The 23,125-nt window shown below is 38.9% G+C and overlaps 2 protein-coding genes across 2 annotated transcripts in view; one reads left to right on the forward strand and one right to left on the reverse strand.

Annotated features, from left to right (window-relative positions):
* Positions 1–23,125, reverse strand: part of LOC101887233 (uncharacterized) — a 39,947-nt gene that overhangs the window by 10,455 nt on the left and 6,367 nt on the right. Inside the window, exon 2 of the mRNA XM_059119279.1 lies at positions 18,522–19,203. Within this exon, the coding sequence (XP_058975262.1) occupies positions 18,522–19,144 (623 nt within the window). The 5' untranslated portion in view covers positions 19,145–19,203. The remainder of the gene's footprint in view (positions 1–18,521; positions 19,204–23,125) is intronic.
* On the forward strand, positions 4,972–8,318 carry LOC131801154 (uncharacterized). The gene is made up of 4 exons (XM_059119278.1): positions 4,972–6,381; positions 6,955–7,516; positions 7,574–7,948; positions 8,014–8,318. The coding sequence occupies exons 1-4, from the start codon at positions 5,476–5,478 to the stop codon at positions 8,310–8,312; spliced, it is 2,142 nt and encodes a 713-aa protein (XP_058975261.1). The 5' UTR covers positions 4,972–5,475; the 3' UTR covers positions 8,313–8,318.

The following is a 23,125-nucleotide window of genomic DNA, read 5'->3' on the forward strand; positions in this document are numbered from 1 at the left end:
AAACCAAATTCGGCAGTTCACCACTTTCGGCCAAGCGAAGCATCTCTTTAGCTCTTTGGGGTCTATTTTCTTTCTGTAGCGGTGTAAGTTCTTGCACTTTTTGGAATTTTAATGGCCTTACCCTGAGCTCTTTTTTCAATATTTAACGAATGGAATATTGCGATATGTTCAGCTCACGAGCATTTTTCGGTCACAGCGAAGTGGTCACCAGTACACCGTTGTATGCAGGACTGTTGCTAAACTTGAAGCGATATAGCCCATTTCCAATACAGGAAGATTAAGAAGAACAATGTGTTCGGCAGAGATTTGCTCTCTCAGTAAAAATAAAAGGACTATTAAAATTACTCTCTCGATCTGTTATACATTGTTGGGTTACCAGACATACCTATTTTATGGGGTCTTCGACTGTCAATTGGAAATTAGCTTAGCCTCCATCTTATGGTGGAGAATATGGCAACTGAAATACCTGAAACCTTTAACCGAATAAGCGGTTTTCATTTTCTCATTCGATTTTCTCTATTATTCTATACTTTTACTGCGTGGGAGCAGTCGGCAGCTTTGTTGTGTCCTTCTCCATGGATAACAAGGTATGAAGGATACAATTAAAAACAAAAAACCCAAATGAATATAAATTCTGACCTCTTTTGCCAAATGAAGCTGTTGCCTTGGTGATCGAGATGTATGTGTGTATGTACGTTTGTTTGTTTGTAGCCTGTGCGTCTTCGTCCCACTCTCCACATTTGCCATGCAAAGTAATTTTATGCTCCCTATTTTGTTTTAATTAAATACCCATTTAAATAAATTGAAATTAAATTAGGATTAGGATTTACTGCAGAACAAAAACAACAAAGACAACAACACCGCGTTGCAGGTTGAGCAAATGTTGAGAGTGAGAGAAAAAAAAAAAGAATTAATTGAAATATTTCTTCTAGCTGTTGTTGTTATTGTTGCTCTGTTTCGAATTGTTGTGTGAACTCTTAATGTCACGTTTAACAAAGACTTTTTTGCTGCCTTGGGGCGGGAGTGTGGTATGATCAGTTGGGTAAACCGAAATATTTGTTGTTAATAAATATCCTCTTTTGTACGAGTCATTTAGGCCCTTGAGAGCTTCACTAATTTTGCCTTAACAAATTTTGACTAGCATTTTTTAGCCTCTATCCCATTTCTGCCGTGCCAAGTTTTCTGTTTTGTTCCCTTTTCTCTTGGTTTTGTCATGGTTGGTTGGCTGCCCCAGCTGTCATTCAATATTTTGACACTTTTTTTCTCTTAAGTGTCAGCCGACATTCACCGCATACGTACACACACACACACGCTCACACATACGTACATATGTACTTTTGTCGAAGAATAATGCCGAAATCAAATCAGCTAAAGCAATAGCAGCAGCAGCAGCAGCACAAGGGGAACCTAGGCCGTAGAAACACGTGCTTCGATACGCAAAAAATTATTTTTAATTTGTTGCAACATTGTTGCACAAATTGTTTGCGTTCTACAAAAGCAGGCGACAGTTTTTGTTCTTTGTTTTCTGTTTGAACGGGGGCTAAGCACAATGCCCAAGTGTCGGAGATGATCTCTCTGCCAAGAAGAAGACGAAGAAGAAGGAGGCGGCGGTGCAAGTAATTTAATAGGTTGCGATAAGTAGAGGAAGAAGAACAACTGCCAAACAGCACACATACGCTCCGAATGAATCATTTTGTTGGGCGTTTCATTCCTGCTGTTGTTGTTGTTGTTATTACTGTTTTAGTTTCAAAAGTACGTTCATCGACACATGCTGGGGAAACATTAGATTGTTGGGCATTTCAAACTTTTGTGCGTTGTAAAAACACAAAAACTGGCAAATTGAGGCATTTTAAAAGTTCTCTGGCTCAACAGCAACCACAACTTCTTTGCAATAAGCATTTTGAGGCTTAGAGCTATTTTAATTGAGAAGACGTGGATTTCCTCCTTTGGAAATCTATGTATCTGGAAAAAAAAGTAATCAGAACACTAGGTCATCTCCTTCGTAGCTCTTAGATGGAATCATAAAGAAGTGACTATTACACCAACGCAAAATTATAAATTCGCATTTTCACAGCTTCCTGCTTTCGCCAATGTTATCCCACAAACCGCCAGCGAGCTTAGCAAAATAATCAGCAGGTTAACAAGGTCCACACTCACTCGTACACCCACAGCTCACGCACAATCCCAATCATAATCTCGCCCATAAAGCTCTACGATTTACAGCCAACATCTCATTTTCTTTGCAATGGGACTACAAAGCCCACGTTATGTCCTGCCACCTACTACTCTACTCCCAGTTGGCCAGCATATTGGCATTCCGGGAAATATTTGCATTTTCAACAAATAATTCCGTTGGTATTGCTTCTTAGATGTTGGCATCTGAATGCTGATTAATGTTTTGAGGTTATGAAAAAAAGCTCACTTTTATGGCCGTTGAAGGAACAACAACATTTAGGGGCTTGGTGTGGGGTTCGGTTGGGAAATTTAATAGATATTAATAAAACGAGATTTCAGAATGATTCTAGAATCCAATGGAAGTCTCAGTTGAAAATTATAAATTTGGAAATGAATTTTTTCTCTCATGTTTATGGCGTTTCCTCCAATTAAAGCAAGAAGGACGATTGGGAAATAGCACTATTGCTATTTTGACCTATCTATAGAGCAAAACCGGAGGAATTCGACTTTAGTGCCTACAAGAAGTTGTACGAATGCTTTTTATACTCTCCACCATACAAAGTATGGAGGGTATATTAAGTTCGTCATTGTGTCTTTATACCCTGGAAGAGTACTGTCAGTATCGGTTCTCCTCCCTCCCTTTATTCGTTATTTTAATGATTTTAGCAACATTTTTCAATGGAATTGTCTAAAAATCCATAGTAGAAGTTCTTTCTAAGCACTTTACCCCCTGGAAAAGAATTGTCTGTATAGGTCCATGATATCGTATGTATGCTATCGTATCGTATAGCCCACATACATCGGTATCCCCTGATATTTGCTATTTTTACGATTTTAGGGACGTTATTCACCGGAGCTGTTTCAAATTTCGTATTTACAATTCCTAATAGGTACATCAGCTTATGACATTGTGTATGTAGGTCCACGTCTTCGTATAGCCTTCATATAACGGCACCTCCCAATATTCGCTATTTCGATGATTTTAGCGACATTATTCACTGGAGTTGTTTCAAATTTCATATTTAGAGTTCGTAATGGGAACTACAGTCTATGGCAGAAAATTGCCTATGCAAGTCCAGGTCTTCGTATAGGCCCCATATATCAGTACCTCCCCATATTAGGTATTTTGACGATTTTAGGTACAATATTCACCGAAATGGTTTGAAATTTGGTATTTGAAGTTCCTAATAGGTACCACAGCCTGTGACAGTTTACAATGTTTATGCAGGTCCAGGTCTTCATATAGCCCCGATATAGCGGCACCTCCTAATATTTGGTGTTTTAATGATTTTAGCTACATCATTCACACGATTTTTTTTCAAGTTTTATAATTGAATATAGTAATGGCCTTTGACCGGTCCAGATCTTCGTATAGACTCTAATATAACGGATATATTCGTTATTTTTAAGATTTTAACAGAATTTTTAACGGATTTTTTTTAAATTTCCAAAATTCGTTCCAAATGGTGGATGGTATTTAAAGTTCGGCCCAGCCGAATTTACTGTCTTTTTACTTGTTTAAACTGTTTATGATCTCTTGGTGCCAGCTTGGTAAGTACTTACTTCCTATGACATATCCATAGTAGAATAAGGGGAAATGATTCTCTTTCGCAACTAGCTGAACTTAATTGACGCTCATATCGGCAATGGGATTTTTTGCTGGGTTAGCAGACAATCCGATTGGACTATTTTTATACTGAATTATTTGCGGGAAAAAAAAAAAAGAACTCAAAATACCTAAAAATCAGTTTTTAAATATGGCTAAAACCTAAGAACTACTTTAAGTCGATATTTATTTACCCTTCCATTAGAGCGATATGACAAATTTCTTGATAAAAAGTCTGGTATTGAGTAAAATATTAAGGCTTTTCTTCTTTGTTCAGATTGAATATATGTATATATAAAGGTCCACAAAAATTGGTCAGAGGACTTAAAACTCTCGTTGACATCTGACCCTGGCATTTACGGCTAAGGGCTTTTATAATTTAATTTGTTATGACAAGCCATGTTTTTCGACCAAATTGCCAACCAAGATTAAGGCCTTTGTTATTTCAAAGGCCTTATAGGTACGAAATGGATATTACAGCCATTTTTGTAGGGTAAGCTGCTGCTCCCTGAAAATACAAAATGGTCTCTTAAGGGCTCATACACCAACATTACAAGTCGCTTCGAATGTAATAACATCAAGGAGGATAATGTTCAGGAGCACACACATTACTAGGATAAACCCCTTTTGTTTTCAGTTTCAAACACCATTTCACTTGCCAACCGATTTTCAATTTTGTTGTTTATTTCTATCCCGGTAACCAGGAGGGTTTCCCTCCTCTTCAACATTGGATTTTCTTAGCTAACGGCAAGCAGCAAGGAGAAAATGAATTTCAAAAGTAGATTGTGTTTTTCGATTATTTTTTGCCATTAAGATTTAATTTTGAAACGGAAATTAAATGGTAACATTTTCCCTTTGCCGTAACTGATTAAATGAGGACGAGAAAGGAGAAACAAAACAGCATGTGCCCTCGCCCCTCAACCAACCATTTATCTCCTTATTTTCAAAGACACTTAGAACAAGGGGACTTATACGTTCCTAGGAGGTATGACCCTCAATGAGAAGAAACAAACAAGTCCTTAAAATGTATTTTATTTTTAGTCAACCCGACTATTTAGCTCTGCTTGGCATTCTAACAAAATTGCAGGACATTCATGGCAAACTAACCCTCCCCCTAGGCAATGACATTGTATGATCAGAGTTATTACTTGTTCCCCCTTTTCCCTTCTCTGTCATAATTTCAGTTTACCCACAAAGAGGAAAACAGAGAACATTGACTCGGCCTGTTGACCGGCGCGTCCTTCTCCAATGGCATAGGCATGTCCGCTGTGGAACATTTTCAATTCTCTCTGTCTGTTTGTTTGTTGCAACAGGACGGAACAACTTTAATTATCTGCCAAAGTAAATAGAGTCGCTGCTGTTTTGTTTTTGTTGTTGTTGCAGGACAACAGAGTAAATAAAAACAACGGCGCTAACAAGCCTACTCTTCTTCAGCCGAAAATAACAGCCACAATTCCAGGAGCCCAGTTGGCCTGCCACTAGCTGTGAACTGCAAACTTAAGTCAACAATGAAACATGCATTGGCAGTGGTCAGGCACGAAGTTATTATTCGCCCCGAAGCGAGTCCACGGAAGAGATCAAATAATGCCATAAAATTCCATAGCCAACAAAAGGCCTTTGCAGTTGCACTTCTAAAGCAGAGATTACCGGTTGAATAGCCCAGGTCTGTCACAGCATTCAAGGGAAGCGTCGCAATGTTTGGCAGGCTAAAATTGGTTGGATTGTTGCTCTTAATGTGCCTGCTGCACTGGACCTGCAGCATTGTGAATCCTGACAAGGAGTCTGCCAGTATGGTCATCTATCTTCAGAAACCCAGTAGCCTTGGCCCTCGCACCTGGTTGGCCGGTGTCAACTGTTTGGATCAGATAACCCGTTTGTTCTTTCGCAAACAAGAAAGCTTGACGCGTTCACCGAACATGGTTATGACCGTCGCCAAGAACATGTCCACGCCCGCTGCCCAAATTCAAGAGGGGTTCCTGAAAATAATGATGGAGGCTGTCAGCGAACTGGACCCGGTCCACAAACGCTATCAAATGCGCATTGTGTCCGATGCTCAACCCTATCTGTGGTACAAAATGAACCAACCGGAATTGGTACTGGCCGACTATTACGTCATTGTGGTGGATTCGTTGATGCGCTTGGCCAATCTCCTGCAGAACTACGTTAGCCACATGCTGTCGTGGAATCCCGGAGCGCATTTCCTGATACTCTACAACAATGCCAAGAATCGTAACAATGCTGATACCACGGCTGAAACTGTTTTCCAGGTCATGCTGGACCAGTTCTATATCCATCGCGTGGGCCTTCTGTATGCCACCACGGACACGCGATATGTCTTCAAGGTCTTGGATAATTTCAATAGCTCTTCGTGTCGCAAACTCAAAGTCAAACACTTTGCCGAATGCCAAGAGGGTAGTGTGGTGACGAAAAACTTTGGAGCTCTGCAACGTAGTCTGGATCGGTTCCTGAGTAGCCTGACGCTGACCAATTGTACATTTTATATGTGTGCTTCCATTTCGGCTCCATTTGTGGAGGCAGATTGTGTTTTCGGTTTGGAGATGCGGATCATAGGATTTATAAAGAGTCGATTGAATTTCAATGTAAGTTATGTGGAAGTGTGGGGTGTTTGGCGATTTGAAAAGTGTGAGAAGGCATTTGCGGGAGGAGAGGAGATGGATAGTAAAGAGAATGGAGAGGAAGGTCAACGAAACCATGTAACATTTGGGAGGCATATAGGTAACAAGCAATTGTTCAGTGAATGGTTTTAGGGAAGCCAGAGAGAGAGAGAGAGATATTGAGAGAGAGAAGAGATTAACACACTAAGAACCCGAGAACTTTTGTTCATAAATCTGAAATTTGGGGGGATATTCTTAACGAGGGCTGCTTATATTTATTTTAACGTCAAAATCCGAGGACCAACATCGGTATCTGTGCAAAATGAACTTTGGAGACTTCTGTCGTTTTTTTAACGGTCGTATGATCATACTAACTGACAGATGGGCATAGTTGAATCAGTGTATATATATTTTAGGGACTTCCCGGTGATTGATTTAAACTCTCTTTACTCCTACAAGCGCCTATGACTTCCGCACTTGTCAAAACGACAGCCCAGAGCTTAGCATAGGATACCGATACAATATATCGCACAATATTTTATTTCCCCCTTTTCCAAGATCATCCAACAATGTGAACACGAAAGTCGTGGTGTCCAAGAGGAGGCCGGTAATTGGACCGGCCTCTTGGGCAGGTTGAATGAGAAGTCTTGCGATTTTATCATGGGCGGTTTCTATCCGGACAATGAAATCATCAGCAATTTTTGGGTTTCCGACACCTACTTGGAGGACTCCTACACCTGGTATGTCAAGCTAGCCGACCCACGGCCTGCCTGGATGGCTCTCTATTCCATATTTGAAAATCTCACTTGGCTTGCGTTCATCGTTATGCTGCTGATTACTTGGCTGACCTGGTTTGTGTTGGTGTACTTTTTACCCGAGCCACCGGAGACGAGGGAATGGTCCCTGACCGGCATCAACAGCATGGCAGTGTCGATTTGTGTGTCGGTCAACGAGCGGCCGTTGTGTATGGCTTCCAGATTTTTCTTCATTTCCTTGGCTTTGTACGGACTGAATGTTACCTCGACGTATACCTCAAAACTGATTTCGGTCTTCTCCAATCCGGGGTATTTGCATCAAATCGACACCCTCCCAGAGGTGGTGGAGGCTGGCATACCATTTGGTAGGTGAAATTCAAGATCAGTTTAAAAGTTAATCATTTCATTTGAATTCGCTTCAGGTGGCTATGAGGAGAGCCGCGATTGGTTCGACAACGACGAGGATTATTGGGTCTTCGATAAATACAATGACTCTTCTGATTTTGAACCTCATACGAGGAATCTTGTTTGGGTCGAGCGGGGGAAACGGGTGATATTAAGCCGCCGCATGTACATCATGCAAAGTGCCTTGGCCGACAACATTTATGCCTTTCCCGTTAATGTCTTCTCCAGTCCCATGCAGATGATTATGAAGCCCGGCTTCCCCTTTCTCTACGATTTCAATTTGATGATACGCTACATGCGAGATTTTGGGTTTTTGAATAAAATCCACCGAGACTTTGTCTACAACAATACCTACTTGAATCGAATTGCAAAAATGAGGCCAGATTTCAAAGGTAAGCGTTTGGTGGTACACAGTGTTACAGGATAATTGTAATTATCATTTTTTTCTCTTTTGCAGAGAAAGTCATTGTCTTAAGAATGGACCATTTGCAGGGAGCCTTCTCGATTTTGAGTGTCGGGGTATGTGTCAGTGTGGGATTATTTTTGGCAGAGTTATTGGTATTCCATGTCGGTGGACGATGCTCTTCCAAATCAGGCCACAAGAAACGGCAACGGAAGCGAGACAAAACAAGAAAACGAAAACGTAACAAATCATCAGAGGAAATCGTGATATATTGGAATGAAATCCATGTGCAAAAGGATATGGGTTCAACTCCGCTGAAGCGAAGGATTGTCCACAAATCGGCGGATGAATGAGGCGAAACTGTGATAACATCAGTTCTAGAATTGTGGGAGGGGATTATTGAAGTGAAATAAATCTTTGCTTACATTTGAGATATATCATTAATTATTGAGGGATGGACTCAGACTCAGTTATCTATTTTTTAAAAAACTTTACCCCGATCTATGTGGGATATTGAAAATAAAACAGTATTTGTGATTTAGCATGGAGGAAGAAATGTCTTCTGACACCGCCTCCAATTTCCACAACTGAACAACTGCGACTTTACAGCCCTGAATTCTATTGCATTTTGCCTGTTAATGAAGTGTCGCAAAATTACTTTGCCACAAATTCATTCATCCGTCGTCATGCAGGGGGACCAATACTTGTTTCCCATGTTAGAGCGAGGCACCACAACCCACCTCCTCGTCTCGCAACATGTATGAACGAGTGTTTATTTACATCGCCGGGAGGTGGCAGACTAGCGCGACCACTTTGGCTCATAAAACCCAAATCACTCACTGAATGTAAACAATTCCGAGAAACGTGATGTTTCATGGTGGCAGGGCAGTTCGCTCTTGCACCGAATCGCCGAAGAAAACACAAACAAGTAAGGAAAGGAGAAGAGTCATAAAATTGTGACACACCACCGGGGGGGACGACGATGTTTTGTTATTGGACATCATGTAATGCTGTTTCCTAGGAACAACATCTATTTTGTTGTAACGCGATGGGAAAGGAAGGCTACTCCGTCTGTCAAGTGTGAGAATCTTTGAAAGAAAAAGTGAGATCTCGTATTGAATCCACATTGCATGACCGTTTTCAGAGGCATTATTGAAGAACTCCCCACCCCTCCCCTCCGCTCCTCCTTCGTACTCTCCTCCAAAGGGGTCCTCCAATAATATTGCAAACTACTACAAAATTGTTTGGCTATGTAAACAAATCGTAAATTTCAATTTTACGACTTAATTCGGCATTTAGTGCGGGAGCAGCATCTAACAAACGATCACTCGCCTCCACAACACATAGTAAGTGGTTTTTACGCTGCGTATGTTTTTTATTTGCTCACTACTCGCAGCTACAGAAATCAAAACAACAATAAAAAAGGCATCGGTGTCGATGTTTTTGAAAACAACTGAATTGTGAATTCGGTTAATAATCGTACGAGGGTGGTTTCCGCGGGCGAAACAACTGAAGTTAGGATTTGGAAATTTTACATGTGGGTCAATATGGGTGTGTAGGTGAGAGATAAGGCTGGGTTTTGGGAAATTCGAAATATAAGTGTACTACAAAGACTAAAAGTTGCTAAAAATTGAATTCGTTGATGGAGTGTGGGATAGATATACCTGGTGGAAATGGAAGGTCTCAAATTTTAAGGTGGTTTTGGAAATACGTGCTAAAAAGAACTTATTGGTACTTTTGATATTTAGGGAAGAAATATAATTTGAAATCTAAAATTTCGTAATAGGATCACACTTTTGCGGTAAGGTTGATATTTGAAGGTGGATTCAAAATTACGCACTTCAAAAGTACTTAATGTTATCAAAAGTATTATTTGAATGGAGAGGCGCCGATAGGGTGTAGTGTAGATGTATCAAAGTGTTTTTGGAAATTCGAACTAAAAGTGTACAAAAGGCACTACATTTTGTACCATTTGATATTATGTGAGCGGATAGAGTAAAAATCTTGACATTTGCCATAAGATATATGTTTGGGAAGTAGGCGTGGTATGAGGAGGTGTTTTTCGTACTTAGTGTGAAAACTGTACTAAATTTGGTACAATTTGGTTTTGGGTGAACGATTGTAGCTGGAAATTGGAAATGTTTATATTGAAATCACTGCTGGTGTATTGGTTTAAATAAAGAAGTGGTTTCCTAATATATTCGGCATTTTGACGATGGAATTTCATATTTGAAGTTCATAATAGGTACTACAGCCTGTGACAGAAAATTGTCTATGCAGGTTCAGGTCTTCATATAGCCCCGATATAACGGTACCTCCCAATATTCGGTATTTTAATGATTTTAGCTAAATTATTAACCGGATTTTTTTAAGTTTCTTATTTGGATATTGTAGTGGCCAAAAGTTGCCTATGCAGGTCCACGTCTTCGTATAGACCCCAATATAACGGCTATATTGGGTATTTTTAAACTTTTAACAGAATTTTTAACGGATTTTATTTTTTTGAAATGTCCAAATTCATTCCAAATGGCGGACGGTATTCAGAGTTCGGTCCGTCCAAACCTACTGTTTTTTTTTTTTACTTTTTTTAATATCTTTATTGTTTTACACAATAAATTTGGATGCCTCACTAATATTTACATTGACGGGCCATTGGACAAGTCGACATGTCATGGTGTGACATTTGGTTGGATGTCTAGCATTGCAATACTACATTGCATGGCATGACATAAATAATCAAACATGGCGAAGCCAATAACTTTTTGCACTTTTTAGAATCCAGTTGAGGATCATCAATTCTCTTCATTCCACACCCACCTCTTCGAACGTATTTTTAAAGATCGCGACGTGTGGTTCCCCATGTTAAGTGTTGCTGTGCTGTAGTGGCGTTTATTCATGTTTTGTTTTGATTTCTTTTGCGTTGTTTACGTTTTCTGTGGTCTCAACGGACGAACGAACGAACCAACGACTGACATTCGTTCGTTCATTCATTCATTCATGTTTGCTCTCTTGTTACTACCACTGCAACACCTCCCACCACACCCCGCCCCCCACACACACACACAATATGCAGTGGCAACAACTGCAACTGGTGGCAATAACAATATTTTAATTACTTCGACCGCTTAATGTCTGTGTGTGTGCGTTTTCTTGACGGAATCTACTCCCGCATGTCCTCGTTTTCGAATGCAAATCTCGTAACAAAATACGGCAACGCTGTGGATTTCTGTTTCTGATGGTCACTGATGTCGTCGTTGGCTAAACAAACGGGCAAATCATCAGCAGAACGGCCATAAAAATCATTTTATGTTTAAAGTTCGTGTTGTTATTTGCAAAACAACAATGTGTTGTTGTTGTTGGTGGTGGCTTTGTGTGAAATATGTTCTGGTCCATCCAGGGCAATAATAAACAAAGGAAATTTGGCGGTTTCCACTTTAAGCGACGTAGTGTTTTATATTTTTGTTGTATTTTTGGGTCCTATGTAAACAAGGTTTTTGCAGGGAGTTCCTCTTTACCGCTCGCCTCATAAACTTGCGATTTGACTATTTATCGAATGTTATAAACAAATGCTAATTTCATATTTTAATGAGGTGATTTTTTGTAAATGCAAATATCAGAAGAAAAAAAAAACGTACGATTCGCGAAAAAACACTTGGCGCCAAGATGCTCTCTTTAGCCGGAATAATTTGTGTTCTTGCAATGTGATACGGATACGATAATGCAATACAAGACAATTGCGCATTTGTTGTTGTTATTGTTGCGCCCGTAATAATCAGGGTGTTCCTAGAAAATGTTGTGCTTGCAACAAAGCTGTAGAGCTTTTAATGGGTTTTGGGTGAAACAATTTTAAACAAAGTAAATCAAGAACAGTAGTGCTGAGGCGTTGCTTGGCAGTAAACCGTCAGTTTGGCGACAATGTATGATCCTTTGACAAAATTGAACCAGTAAGGGAAAGTCAAAAATCGAGCGGGGCCTCTCCCCTATACCACTAGGGGGGAGAGGGAGCTAATGTATGGAAGGCATATCCAATTCTGAATCGATTTTCACCAAATTTGATGGAGACCTTGTTATCTTATATAACTGTTAACATTGCTATAGAATGAATGATATCACTTCCAAAAAGGATTATAGTAAACAAGTAAAAAAGTAGCTAGGTTCGGCCGGGCCGAACTTTTTATACCCTCCACCATTTGGAAGAAACTTGAAAATTAAAAAAAAAAAAAAAAAATGTCGGAAATTACCGCTCGAATGGAGGCTATACGAAGACGTGGTCCTGTATAAGTAATTTGTGTCAAATGCTGTAGTCACGGTTCCGAACTTTATATACGAAATTTCAAATAATAATAATAATGAATAATGTCGCAAGAATCATGAAAATACCGGGCCGTTATCGGGCGCTATACAAAAACGTGGACCTATTGAGACAATTCTCTTCTAAGGGGTAATACTCAGAAGGAACCCCTTGTGTGGATTTTAAGACGATTCCATTAAAAAACTTGGCTCAAATCATAAAAATACCGAAAATCTGTGGGGGGGCATTATATGGGGACTATATGATACCTATAAAGACAAATCTCTTCTAGGGAATAAAGTACTCACAAGGAACTCCTTGTGTGGATTTCAGATAATTCGGTTGGAAAATGTGGCTAAAATCATCAAAATCATCATTGTTGTGGAGTGAATATTACGAATAAGAGGGACTTAAAAGCCAAATCGGATAAAACATATATATGGTAGCTATAGCTATATCTGATCCGATTTTCACCAAATTTGATGTAGTTTCTTCTAGACTGAATTCGCCCAGATGTGCCAAAATTCAGGTCATTTGATCTGATATTAGCCATCTGGTGCACAATTAAATTGAAATTTGCTAAAGATATATATGGGAGCTATATTCGAATCGGAACAGAACTTGATAAAAGTTGACAAAGGTATTTCTAGACTATATTTGATTTCTGGTACCAAATATCATTCTTGTGGATTGCATATGACGAATGTGAGGGACTTAAACACCACATCCGATGAAACATAAATATGAGAGCTATAGCTATATCTGAACCGATATTCACCAAATTTGATGTACTTACTTAAATTTGGTCGGATCTGCAAAATTCAGGTCATTTGGATTGATATTGTTCATTTGGTGCACAATGACTCGAAATATGTTGAAGATATATGTATCTGAATTTTTAACCAATTTCAATAGGGGTTGCCCTTGGGCCATACAAATATTGTTTGGAAACATTCTCTGGGCTAAATAGTTCACTCAGAGCGATTTAAAAGAGACCCTCTTCTACTAGTTTTAAAATAAACAAAATATCCCAATTGGGAAAACTTCTGAAAACTTAGCAATACTTTTAGAGGATGTGATACTAGATCATTTGAAAGGGTACTTCGGCACTATTTTGAATGAAAGAGTATCATTGATGCCATAAACAATTTTTTGGAAGAGAAGTCTTGAAAACTTTTTCTATTTTAAAGTCATATAACCTTTTCCAATTTATAAACTGTACTTTTGTTTTTGTGAACATATTTCTCATTCTTTTTTTTTCAAATGAAGAAATCTGTCTACTCAGCCCACATTTTTTTTTGCCGAGCAATAAAACTTTTAATTTTTTTCCCACACTTTGCTGTTTTATTCTTTGGTTGGGTCACAGAAGAAAGTTATGTTTGCTTGCAGTTCAAACCGCAATAACAATCATACTAAAAGTCGAGAGGGAGCCGAGCAAAAAAAAAAAACCAACTATAATTTATCAAAATAATGCATAAATTCCTGACGCCAACTTCTTTGCCCGTCGCTTTCGGTGGTTTGACTTATTTTTTTCAGCTCCTCCAAATATTATTGTTGTTTGCACGAAGAAAGTTCCATGGAAATGTAACAAAATGTGGCTATGCGGCATTTTGAGAAAGAAAGTTTTCTTGAGGAAGCAAAACTAAAGGAAGGGGGATGTAAAAAAAAAATGGCAAGGACAACAAGGGCAATAAAAAATTATAATACTTCAGCTAGACTCTGGGAACACATATGTTTAAATGTGATCACGTAAAGTCGCTGCATTAAAAATACAATTTTTTCTAGGCGGGGGTGGGGGAAAACCTTTAAAAATGTCCTACCACCAAAACGTTGTTCGCAGAAAGGATATTAGGAGAACCTTGCCGAAAGTTATTGGGTGGTTGTTGTAATGTCTGCTTGTTTTATTGTTTTTTATATTATTTCGTTGGGCATCATTGACTAATGGCTTGAGGAGGATAAAAAAAATTGTCATTGAAAAAATCGTTTGAAGGACATGCAATTTTCAGCATGATGTTTGGAGGACAAATCTGTCCCTTTCCTCAATTATCTGCGAGTTATAAGTTTTTATAATCCATTGAAATTTTGAAATCGAATATATTTTCTTTACAAAAGCATTGGTAGAATAAAGAAGTTAACCTCGTGTTATGATATGTTTACAATAATTACATAATCCAATGAGGCCATTTCATAGGATGCAATTGGTCGGAATTGCCAAGATTCAGTTCATTTGGGCCCATATAAGCCATTTGGTGCACAAAAAACCTCATGTCGGATAAAGATATATATAGGTGCTATATCCAAAACTGAACCGACCTTGACAACATTTTAGGCACTTATTTCTGAGCTGTATCTGACATCTGGTACCAAAGATCACTGTTGTGCATATTACACATGTGAGAGACAACCAACTTCAGACTCCTGTCATTTCTAAGCCACTCGTCCGACAACTGTTAAAAATATTCTAGTGACAGCTCATTATATTGTTTACAAGCCTACAAAAGGGAGGGAGTATTAAAGCCTTGGGCACGCAAACATTTTGGGCCAAAATACCGCAGAGCAACATTCATTGGTCGTTTGAGAGCCATAATTCGTGCCAAACGTTACCAATTCGAACAAATCTAAACTTATTCTAAAATTTGATGCTATTTCCGACATTTTTTGCTTTCATTCAATAAATTAAAAAAAAAAATATTTAAAAATTATGGCGTTTGACTTTGGTGCAGCTTTTTTTATCTCACCCTGTATATGGGAGATAATCCAAATCTGATCCGATCTCGATTAAAATTGACAGAGGTATTTCTGGGTACCAAATATTATTCTTGTGAAGTCCATATTACGCATGTGAGGGACTTAAAATCACAAATCGGATGAAACTTATGTATGGGCGCTATAACTATATCTGAACTGATTTTCACCGAATTTGAAGTACTTGCTTCTACACTGAATTCGGTCGGATGTGTCCAAATTCAGGTCATTTGAACTGACTATATCGAGCTATATCGAAATTTGTACCGATTCTCACCAATTTCAGTTGGGTTCGTGGTTGGGCCAAGCATATATTGTTTGGAAAATTTGATCTCAATCGGATAATAAATGCGACCTCCTTTTTTTTGAACAAAAATACATGGACTAGCGGATGGACAGACAGACGGACCGACATGCATAAATCGACTCAGAAAGTGATTCTATGAAGATCCTCAAAAGTAAGTATGTTTCCATCTCGCTTCCTCCTCCGTGTTACAAAAAAATACACAAAGACATAATACCCTTATCACTATGTGGTGTAGGGTATAAAAAGGATATGCTTTTTTGTAGTAACCCGCAAAAGAAATGACGTACAGTTTCTCGACATGTTTTTAATATTCAGTGCCAGTGAAAGACCCCCTAAGGGGTTTGATTTTCGAGTTATCTTCAGACTGTAAGCTACAATTTCCTTGTTGACCGGTTTAATGTTTTATTATTTTCTCTTGCCAAAAAAACAACGAATGTCACACCGATTTAAACGACCACTTAAATAACGAGCGGTCATTTCGTTGGTCACACACATAGACACACACACATTAACAGTGACTCTATATTGTTTCTGGGTTCATTTTAAATAAATTTAGCCTTCACTAGACATACGGGCGTCAAATTTTGGGTGCACAGCTTTTTTGGCCATAGCTGTGAGTGTATGGGTATGTGGTCCAAACAAGACATATATGAGACGGTGCGCATTTGTAGTGTACAGTAGATGCTCACAAATGTGGATTCATAGGCTGAACAACATCAACATGACACGATATGGGTGGCCCATAAAATATAGCGAGTTCTCTGAGAAATAATTTGTTCTCTACTCCATTTTATAAATGAGAACGGAACAGTTCTGTTTCGTCTTCTCTTATTTGAGAGAAAAATTACTCCGAAGGAGGAGGATTTAAAAAATTCGAATTTGTTGTTCCCCCATCTTCGGGGAGTCCACTGTACCCACCGTCAAAGGCTTGTATTGCCGAGAATGTAAGTGTGTGTATGCTCTCAATTCATTTTTATCACAAGTAATTTTTATAGCCAAGTAAAAATACTGCGACGCGTCTTGTTTTTTGTGTTCAGCTTTTTTGTGGACTTCTTAACAATCGCAAATAAAACTAAGAAAATGAGCAGAGAATACAAAGAACAAAAATGTACACTTAGACAAGAATATAACAAAATTCATTGAATACTAACCCGCCAGTGGCAGGAGCGGAAATTCAAGTCCAAAAAAATTGATGGCCTTTAAGGGATGTGTGTGTGTGTGTGTGAAATATGTATACAAATATTAGAGAGAAAATACAAATGGCTTAAAAACCCCCTTCACGATGTTTTTTTTTATCAACTGCTCTATCTTAGCCATAATCAGGTTTGGGATATACAGATTAAAGCATCAGAGGAGATCTCCCTGATGCGTGTTCAACTTAGTCATGATATAACACCAAAGGCCTTCCCATAGGCCACTTATACTTTCTGTCCCTAGTCTATGTCGTTTTTATCTGTTGACGTTGGTTTTTGTTTTTTTTTTTTAAACTCAGAAAACGTCCATTGACTGCATTGATCTCTCAGACGCTTTAAGGAACGCGTCAGTCAGTCAAGCAGCCAGTCAGTAATCGTGTTCTTTTTTGTGTTCGTTTTTTTTTTTCGTTTAGAAAATGCGTTTTATTTTTTTTTTTTTTTTTTTGAATTAGAAAATGCGTTTCCACTTTTCTTGTTGCTTGTAAAAATAGATTACAACATTTTGTAATGCGTCGTGTCTCTGTTACTTTGCTAATTGATTTGTTTATTAGAGCATTAAATTTACTCATTTTAATTTATAAACAATGCTGTAATACTTGTTTCCCCCTCTTTTTTAGGGGATGTAGACGGTAGGGAAGTGGGGGGGGGGGGCGCAGTGGAAATATTTTGGAAGAAAGCTGGGAAGTAGGCACTAAGTAGCTCCTGATGTGCAGTAGGCAATAAAAATTGACTCAATTGTTAGTTTTGTTTTTGGTGAGAGAGGTGAGGAAAATGAAGACAGCCTCGTCGGTCGACAAACTCTATGGCTAATGTGGTTGTGTCTGTGAGATAAAAAAAATATTAAAGAGATCCTAATAAATGGTCGGTTATTAAAAGTTGGAGTTCTCTTATATAGTTGTCTGCATACCCTCCCCACACCAAAAATAGGAGAATAAGGCTAAATTTATCTATATTTTTATACCCTCCGCCATTCCGTTTGTAGGTTTTCGAAATATTCATGATAGACCCTACAAAATATATATATTCAGGAGCAGCGTAAAATTCTAAGACGATGTAGCGATGTCTGTCTGTCCGTCTGTCTGCCCTCTGTTCTAATGCTATCGCATCTTTCGAACGAATTGAGATAGAAGGCTAACATTAGCATACTTGTGTTTTTTTTGCAGGAGGCAGGTTAAATTCGTAAATGAGCCATGTCGGTCCACGTTTTCGTATGGCCCCCATATAACGGTACCTCCCTTTATTCGGTATTTTAATGATTTTAGCGACATTATTCGCCGGAATTGTTTCAAATTTTGTATTTGAAGATCTTAATGGGTACTACAGCCTATGGCAAAAATTACTTTTGCAGGTCCACGTCTTTGAATAGCCTCCGCATAGAGGTCATCATTTAAACGGCATTTTACGAAATTTGTTTAAATTTTTCTAGTTCCTTCCAAATGTTGGAGGCTATAAAAAGTTCGGCCCGGTCGAAATTAGCTGTTTTTTACTTGTTTTGAACGAATACTGATGATTTGTTGTTTGGAAATTGAGAGGAACGATCCTACAAGCGAACTCCCTAATCCATCGAGTGTCCAATGCTGCTTCTTCTTTATTTTGAGAGTTTTTTTTTGGATCGATGAAGCCATCAAATCATCATCGTAAGTTAAATGTCTTCATTGGCTGGGTTTGGATGTTAATTTTTTGTTAGTTTTTTATCTGAAATTCCGGCCCTGAAAATAGGACATTGTGTTAGAATAAACCAAAAATTGATCTCCAATAGAAGAAACAAGCAATGTTACTCCGAAAAAATGTTATCCATTTTTGAATAATTTAAGATATTTTTCGAAGCTCATTTTCTTCCGGTGTAAACCTGAATCTCCCCAAACGTCCATTAACCATTGCCCAAACCAAAGAGGGTGTTTTATTGATTTTGAGATTACCTTTTCCGCAAGGTACTAATATTTTTGGTTATTTTCTTTACGTCTGCCTCTCTGCCTCTCTATCTGTCGCTTGGATTGTGCTTCAGTGTTTCAATGGCTGTACTCACCTTTTCCTTTGGCGTTTGTCAAATGCAATATTCACCGGCACGCCCAATTCCAAATCTTCGATGTCATCAATATTCTTAGCCATGCTCTGGAATTTACGTGAAGTACAATCTTGACTGTCGAAATTATTGGAGAGTATCGAACTAGCGCCAATTGTGCCACCACCTTCTCCTCCCCCACCTTCGCCTCCTCCATCGTCGTCATCGTCATTAGTAGCTGCTGCAGTGTCGCCATTTATAACAGCTTTACCCACAGCCGTCAGGGTACCCATAACGCCCATGCCAATGGCACTCACACCGGCTGCACCAGCGCCACCACCGGAAATAGCACCAACCGAAGCGATTTCCGCCTCAGTGCCGCAATGTTGCACAATGCAAACAAAAAGGCAGCAATAGAAGGATACCAAGAAGTGCCAGCAAAGGCAAGATGGCCAAAAACAACAAATACTGCTGCTAATGCTGAAGCCTCGATAACTGCTCCGGCTGCGATTATGGTCAAAGTAACTACTGCTGCTGCTGCTGAAGGTGGGGGGAGCTGTGGCTTTTGTTGAAACTCTTTTCAAATGGGTCCTGGTGGCTGTGGTTAACAATTCTGCTTCCTTGGTGCTCATTGAATGCCTCGACATTGTCGCAGTCAATAAAATCTGAATCAGCAGGACTTTTCTCGGCTATTCGATTTAGATCTCTGTTGGTAAAAGAAGAAGAAAAATAAATGATTTTAAAGTTGATGTTTTCAAAATATTTTTAAGTTATGTAGGTATGTGAGCATTTAATTCGTAAAAGTCTCTCCCTTGATTAATGTCCATGGTCGGCTTTCCACCAAACATCATCATGTTTCCTCGTCGTCATTGTTCCCCCCCCCCCCCACATTTGGAACATAATCATCGCAAATTTCTTTCGAATCCTGTCAATTGTCAAATCAATTTGAACTTGTCACTCAAATTTTGACAACTTCTTTAGAAATCGGTTGCACGTTGAGCGGAGTTACGTTTCAATCCAACCGATGCTGATGATTTGTTGCCATGGCAATGTTTGCCTTTTTGGGGGACCGATCAAACGGTTTGTTTGAACTTTATTCTCGCACCGGCTTCGCAAATTGAGAGGAAGGACCCAACAAGCGAACCTCGAACCGCCCGCCCCACCAAGTGTCCTATGCTGCCGCTTCTTTTTTCTTTTGAGAGCTTTTTTGGGTCGATGAAACCATCAATTTAGCTTCGATTAGTTCAATGTTTCCATCGGCTGGGTTTGGTTGGTAGTGTCAGATTTTGTTTTTTTTTTACCGTTACGGTTTGTCGGTTGTGTGAATGTGGGCAGAGATTTCCAAGAATTTTGTTGGATTAACTAATTGCTGGATGTTGTGTGGTTTTTGGTCTTTTGTGCTTCGTTTTATTCCAATTTTTTTTAGCAGCCTTTTTGTCGTTCGAGTACAGAGTGTGTCAGGGCGGGAAGGGGGTAGAGAGGGTGTGGGAAAGGAAGGAAGAATAAAGAGTAACAATTCGATGACTGAATTAGAAGTAGAAAAGGGGAATGTTTAATTTGAAACGATCTAATCGCCATTCAATAGGGTTTATGTACAGAGGTGTCCAATATTCGGTACGCTGAAAATTTCTTTGCTATAATTTAAATTCTGTGTGAGAATGGGTATCGATGGTAAACTAACAATTTTCCAAAACTTTGGCATTATTTCTACAGAGAACAGGAATTTTTTGAACAAAGAGTACTTCGAGGACATTTTTGGGATTAATAATGGAGATTATGGTAACTTAACTTCGTAAATTTACCCAACTCATTCACAGCTTACGTTCAACTGCCTATCCTGCACTGCCATGTCATTTCCAAAAAAAAAAAAAAAAAAAAAAAAAAAAAACACATCAACTAAAGTCCGCCACCATTTAGTGACATTCCTGACACGCTCGGCATTAGAAGAAGGTAGACATTTTCATGCAGCCATAACCCCGCAACATGTTAAAGGGTTTCGGTTTCGTTCGCCTTCTGCTGTGGACCTAAGCCGAAAGGGTGTTGCTTGGCCCCTCTTCAAATTGCAAATTGCCGGCAAGTGCCATTCACGGACGACAATACATCAGTGCAACACTTCGATAGAGTTTCTCGTATTTCATTTGTTAAGTCTTCTTGTTCGACAGTTTATCCCCATGATTGTCGGTCTGTCCGTTCGCATCCACCATCCACTCGTTCGAACGCCAATTGAATGCCTTAGAAACAAAAGCGTCCAAACAAGTTGCCGCTTGAGAAGGAGGAGTTCTTCATTTCAATTAATTGCTTCTGTTTTAGGCAATTAATTTTGTTACTATTTTTTGTTGGATTTTTGTTCGGTTTTTTGCTATTGTTGTTGCGGTTGTTGTTGTTGTTGCTCCCTTTGTACTGAATGAGTTTTAGGAAACTGTTAATTTTAGTTGCTGCTTTGCATGTTGAGGGCTCATGTGCACGGGTTTGTGTCTGTGTGTGTGTGTTTGTGTGTTGGTCTGCGTGTGACAGTTCGGTGTTCATTAAATCTTTTGCCAAAAGGGAATACAATAGCAGCAGCAGCAACAACAACAACAGTAAAGAAAAAAAAAACGTTATTCTAAGAAAATTTATTTAAAGCCATTTTTCGTTGCTTTCGATTAGGCGAAAATAAATTAATCCATTTCTCGAACAAATTTGTTACCGACTGCATGTCAAGGGGTTACAAACTTTGGGGCAATCGTTTAATCTGTCAGCTGGGCAGGACCACGACAAAGATGAGATTCCTGGGTTGGCTACAACAAAAGATGGCTTCATTTAAATTGTAAATTAGGGAAATGGCCAACTATCTATCAATGCGAGGCCACCCCTCTGGGGAGGTATAGGATATTAAAAATACGTTAATCTGATTGTTGGCCATTTGGTTTGCTTCTTTGTGTTATTCGGCGAAACATGAATGCCAGGAAACAAAATCACGGTCTAACATTTTACTAAGTTGGGTTGGTTATGAATCTACCACCCAGGGTGGCCCTCCACCGACATAATATAATTGACTCCATTTGAGAAAATGTTCATTGGCTTTCTGAGTTTAGACAGACATCAGTTTTTTTTCGAACGCCATCAAAATAAATTTGAGCGCATCAATGTAAATATCAATCACTTTGCCATTGCAAACAATTTCCGAACTCATATAAAAAATAAAAAGTTTTTCTCCAATAAAAGTTGAACTTAGCGATGGAAAGAGGTTGGGTGGCAGCAGGGCGCAGAGATGTGAGAGCGAAAATCAGATAGAACCAAACACAATTAATGTCAAATAAAGAACGGAACTGCCACAGCTACAGCAAATACGATGGGAAGTATTGTAAAGTTGCCGATGTTGGCATCGTCCTTCAAGCCAGCCAAACAGCCACTAACCAACACGGGGAGGAGGGAAACTTTTTCTTTTTGCTGCAGAGGAACATGTTCTTGGCATGGATGCGTTGAAAACACTATCAGTTTCCATCAATAGCTGACAAATATGGCTTGGAGTAATTTTGGCAAAAAAAAAAAAAAAAAAAACGGGTGGTCGGATGTAGTTTTGAAAATGCTGCAGATGTACCACCCTCCCTCCCCCTTTTTTAAGTTATTTCTCCTATGTTTAAGATTTTTGAAATTAATTTATTGAAAAACTGTTTTCGTTTCCAAAAATATTGCCATGTCTTGTTTTCCATTAGCCCAACAAAATTCACATCCTCCAAGAATCCATTTTGAATTTAAATGGCATAGAAAATTGATGCTAACGGCTGGGTCATAAAAGTTAACAGTAAATGGGATATTTCTCCTCCCAGACAGAAAAAAAAACAGTACATTTTTGGAGATCAAAGTTGAAAACTTTTTCCATTGAAACAAATGCGGAAAATGGTAAAAACCATTCAACGACGAGACTGACAAAAAATACCCAAACAAAGTAGCTACAGCGACACATTAAACAACAGCGGTAATTTCCATTATCAATTACAGAGTCCAAGTCCATGCACGTCATAAAAAATCTCCAAGGAATACCCAAAATGCACACATACGGACGTACGCTTGCCGGAAGGAAGGGAGTGAAGCGTTTGTTAACAACTGCCAAAAGTTACTAGGATGGAGAGATATTTGGGATAATCTAAACCAGGCCAAGGCAAGAGCAGGTACTCGTGCCTTTAATGAGTGTAATTCGCTTTACACTCACAATCAAAACCGTTGAGAACCAGTGTAATCAGAGAGTAACAAAATTTGGAGAACATAAAAGGAGACTCTGTTCCCAATATTTGTATCAGTACTAGGTCAGGTGGAAAATATCGGTCCACTCCTCCCAAGCAAAAAGTCAACTTTTGAAATAATTATAACTCTTATAAAATGTGAAATAAGCTTCAGATTCTCCTGAATTTTCGCACATCCCAATATTTTATTTTAACACAAGATCTGGTGTGAAGATGTAATATATCAGTCCACTCCTTCTGATACCTCCCCCATAGAGGGTCAACATTTTGAATAATTAATAAGAATACTTCTGATTCTCTTCAAACCTTACACATCACAATATTTCTTTCAACACATAATCTGGTGTGAAGATGAAAAATATCAGACCACTCCTTCTGGTACCTCTCCAACAATGGGTAAAAATT

Source organism: Musca domestica, unplaced genomic scaffold (genome assembly GCF_030504385.1).
Source record: "Musca domestica strain aabys unplaced genomic scaffold, Musca_domestica.polishedcontigs.V.1.1 141, whole genome shotgun sequence".
Taxonomy (NCBI): Eukaryota; Metazoa; Arthropoda; class Insecta; order Diptera; family Muscidae; genus Musca; species Musca domestica.

Excerpts from the sequence above, each read along its gene's own strand:
- LOC131801154 (XM_059119278.1), top strand. The coding sequence starts at position 5,476 with ATGTTTGGCAGGCTAAAATTGGTTGGATTGTTGCTCTTAATGTGCCTG. Across the intron at positions 6,382-6,954 it reads AGAGTCGATTGAATTTCAAT|ATCATCCAACAATGTGAACA; the intron begins GTAAGTTATGTG and ends CCCTTTTCCAAG. Across the intron at positions 7,949-8,013 it reads AATGAGGCCAGATTTCAAAG|AGAAAGTCATTGTCTTAAGA; the intron begins GTAAGCGTTTGG and ends TCTCTTTTGCAG.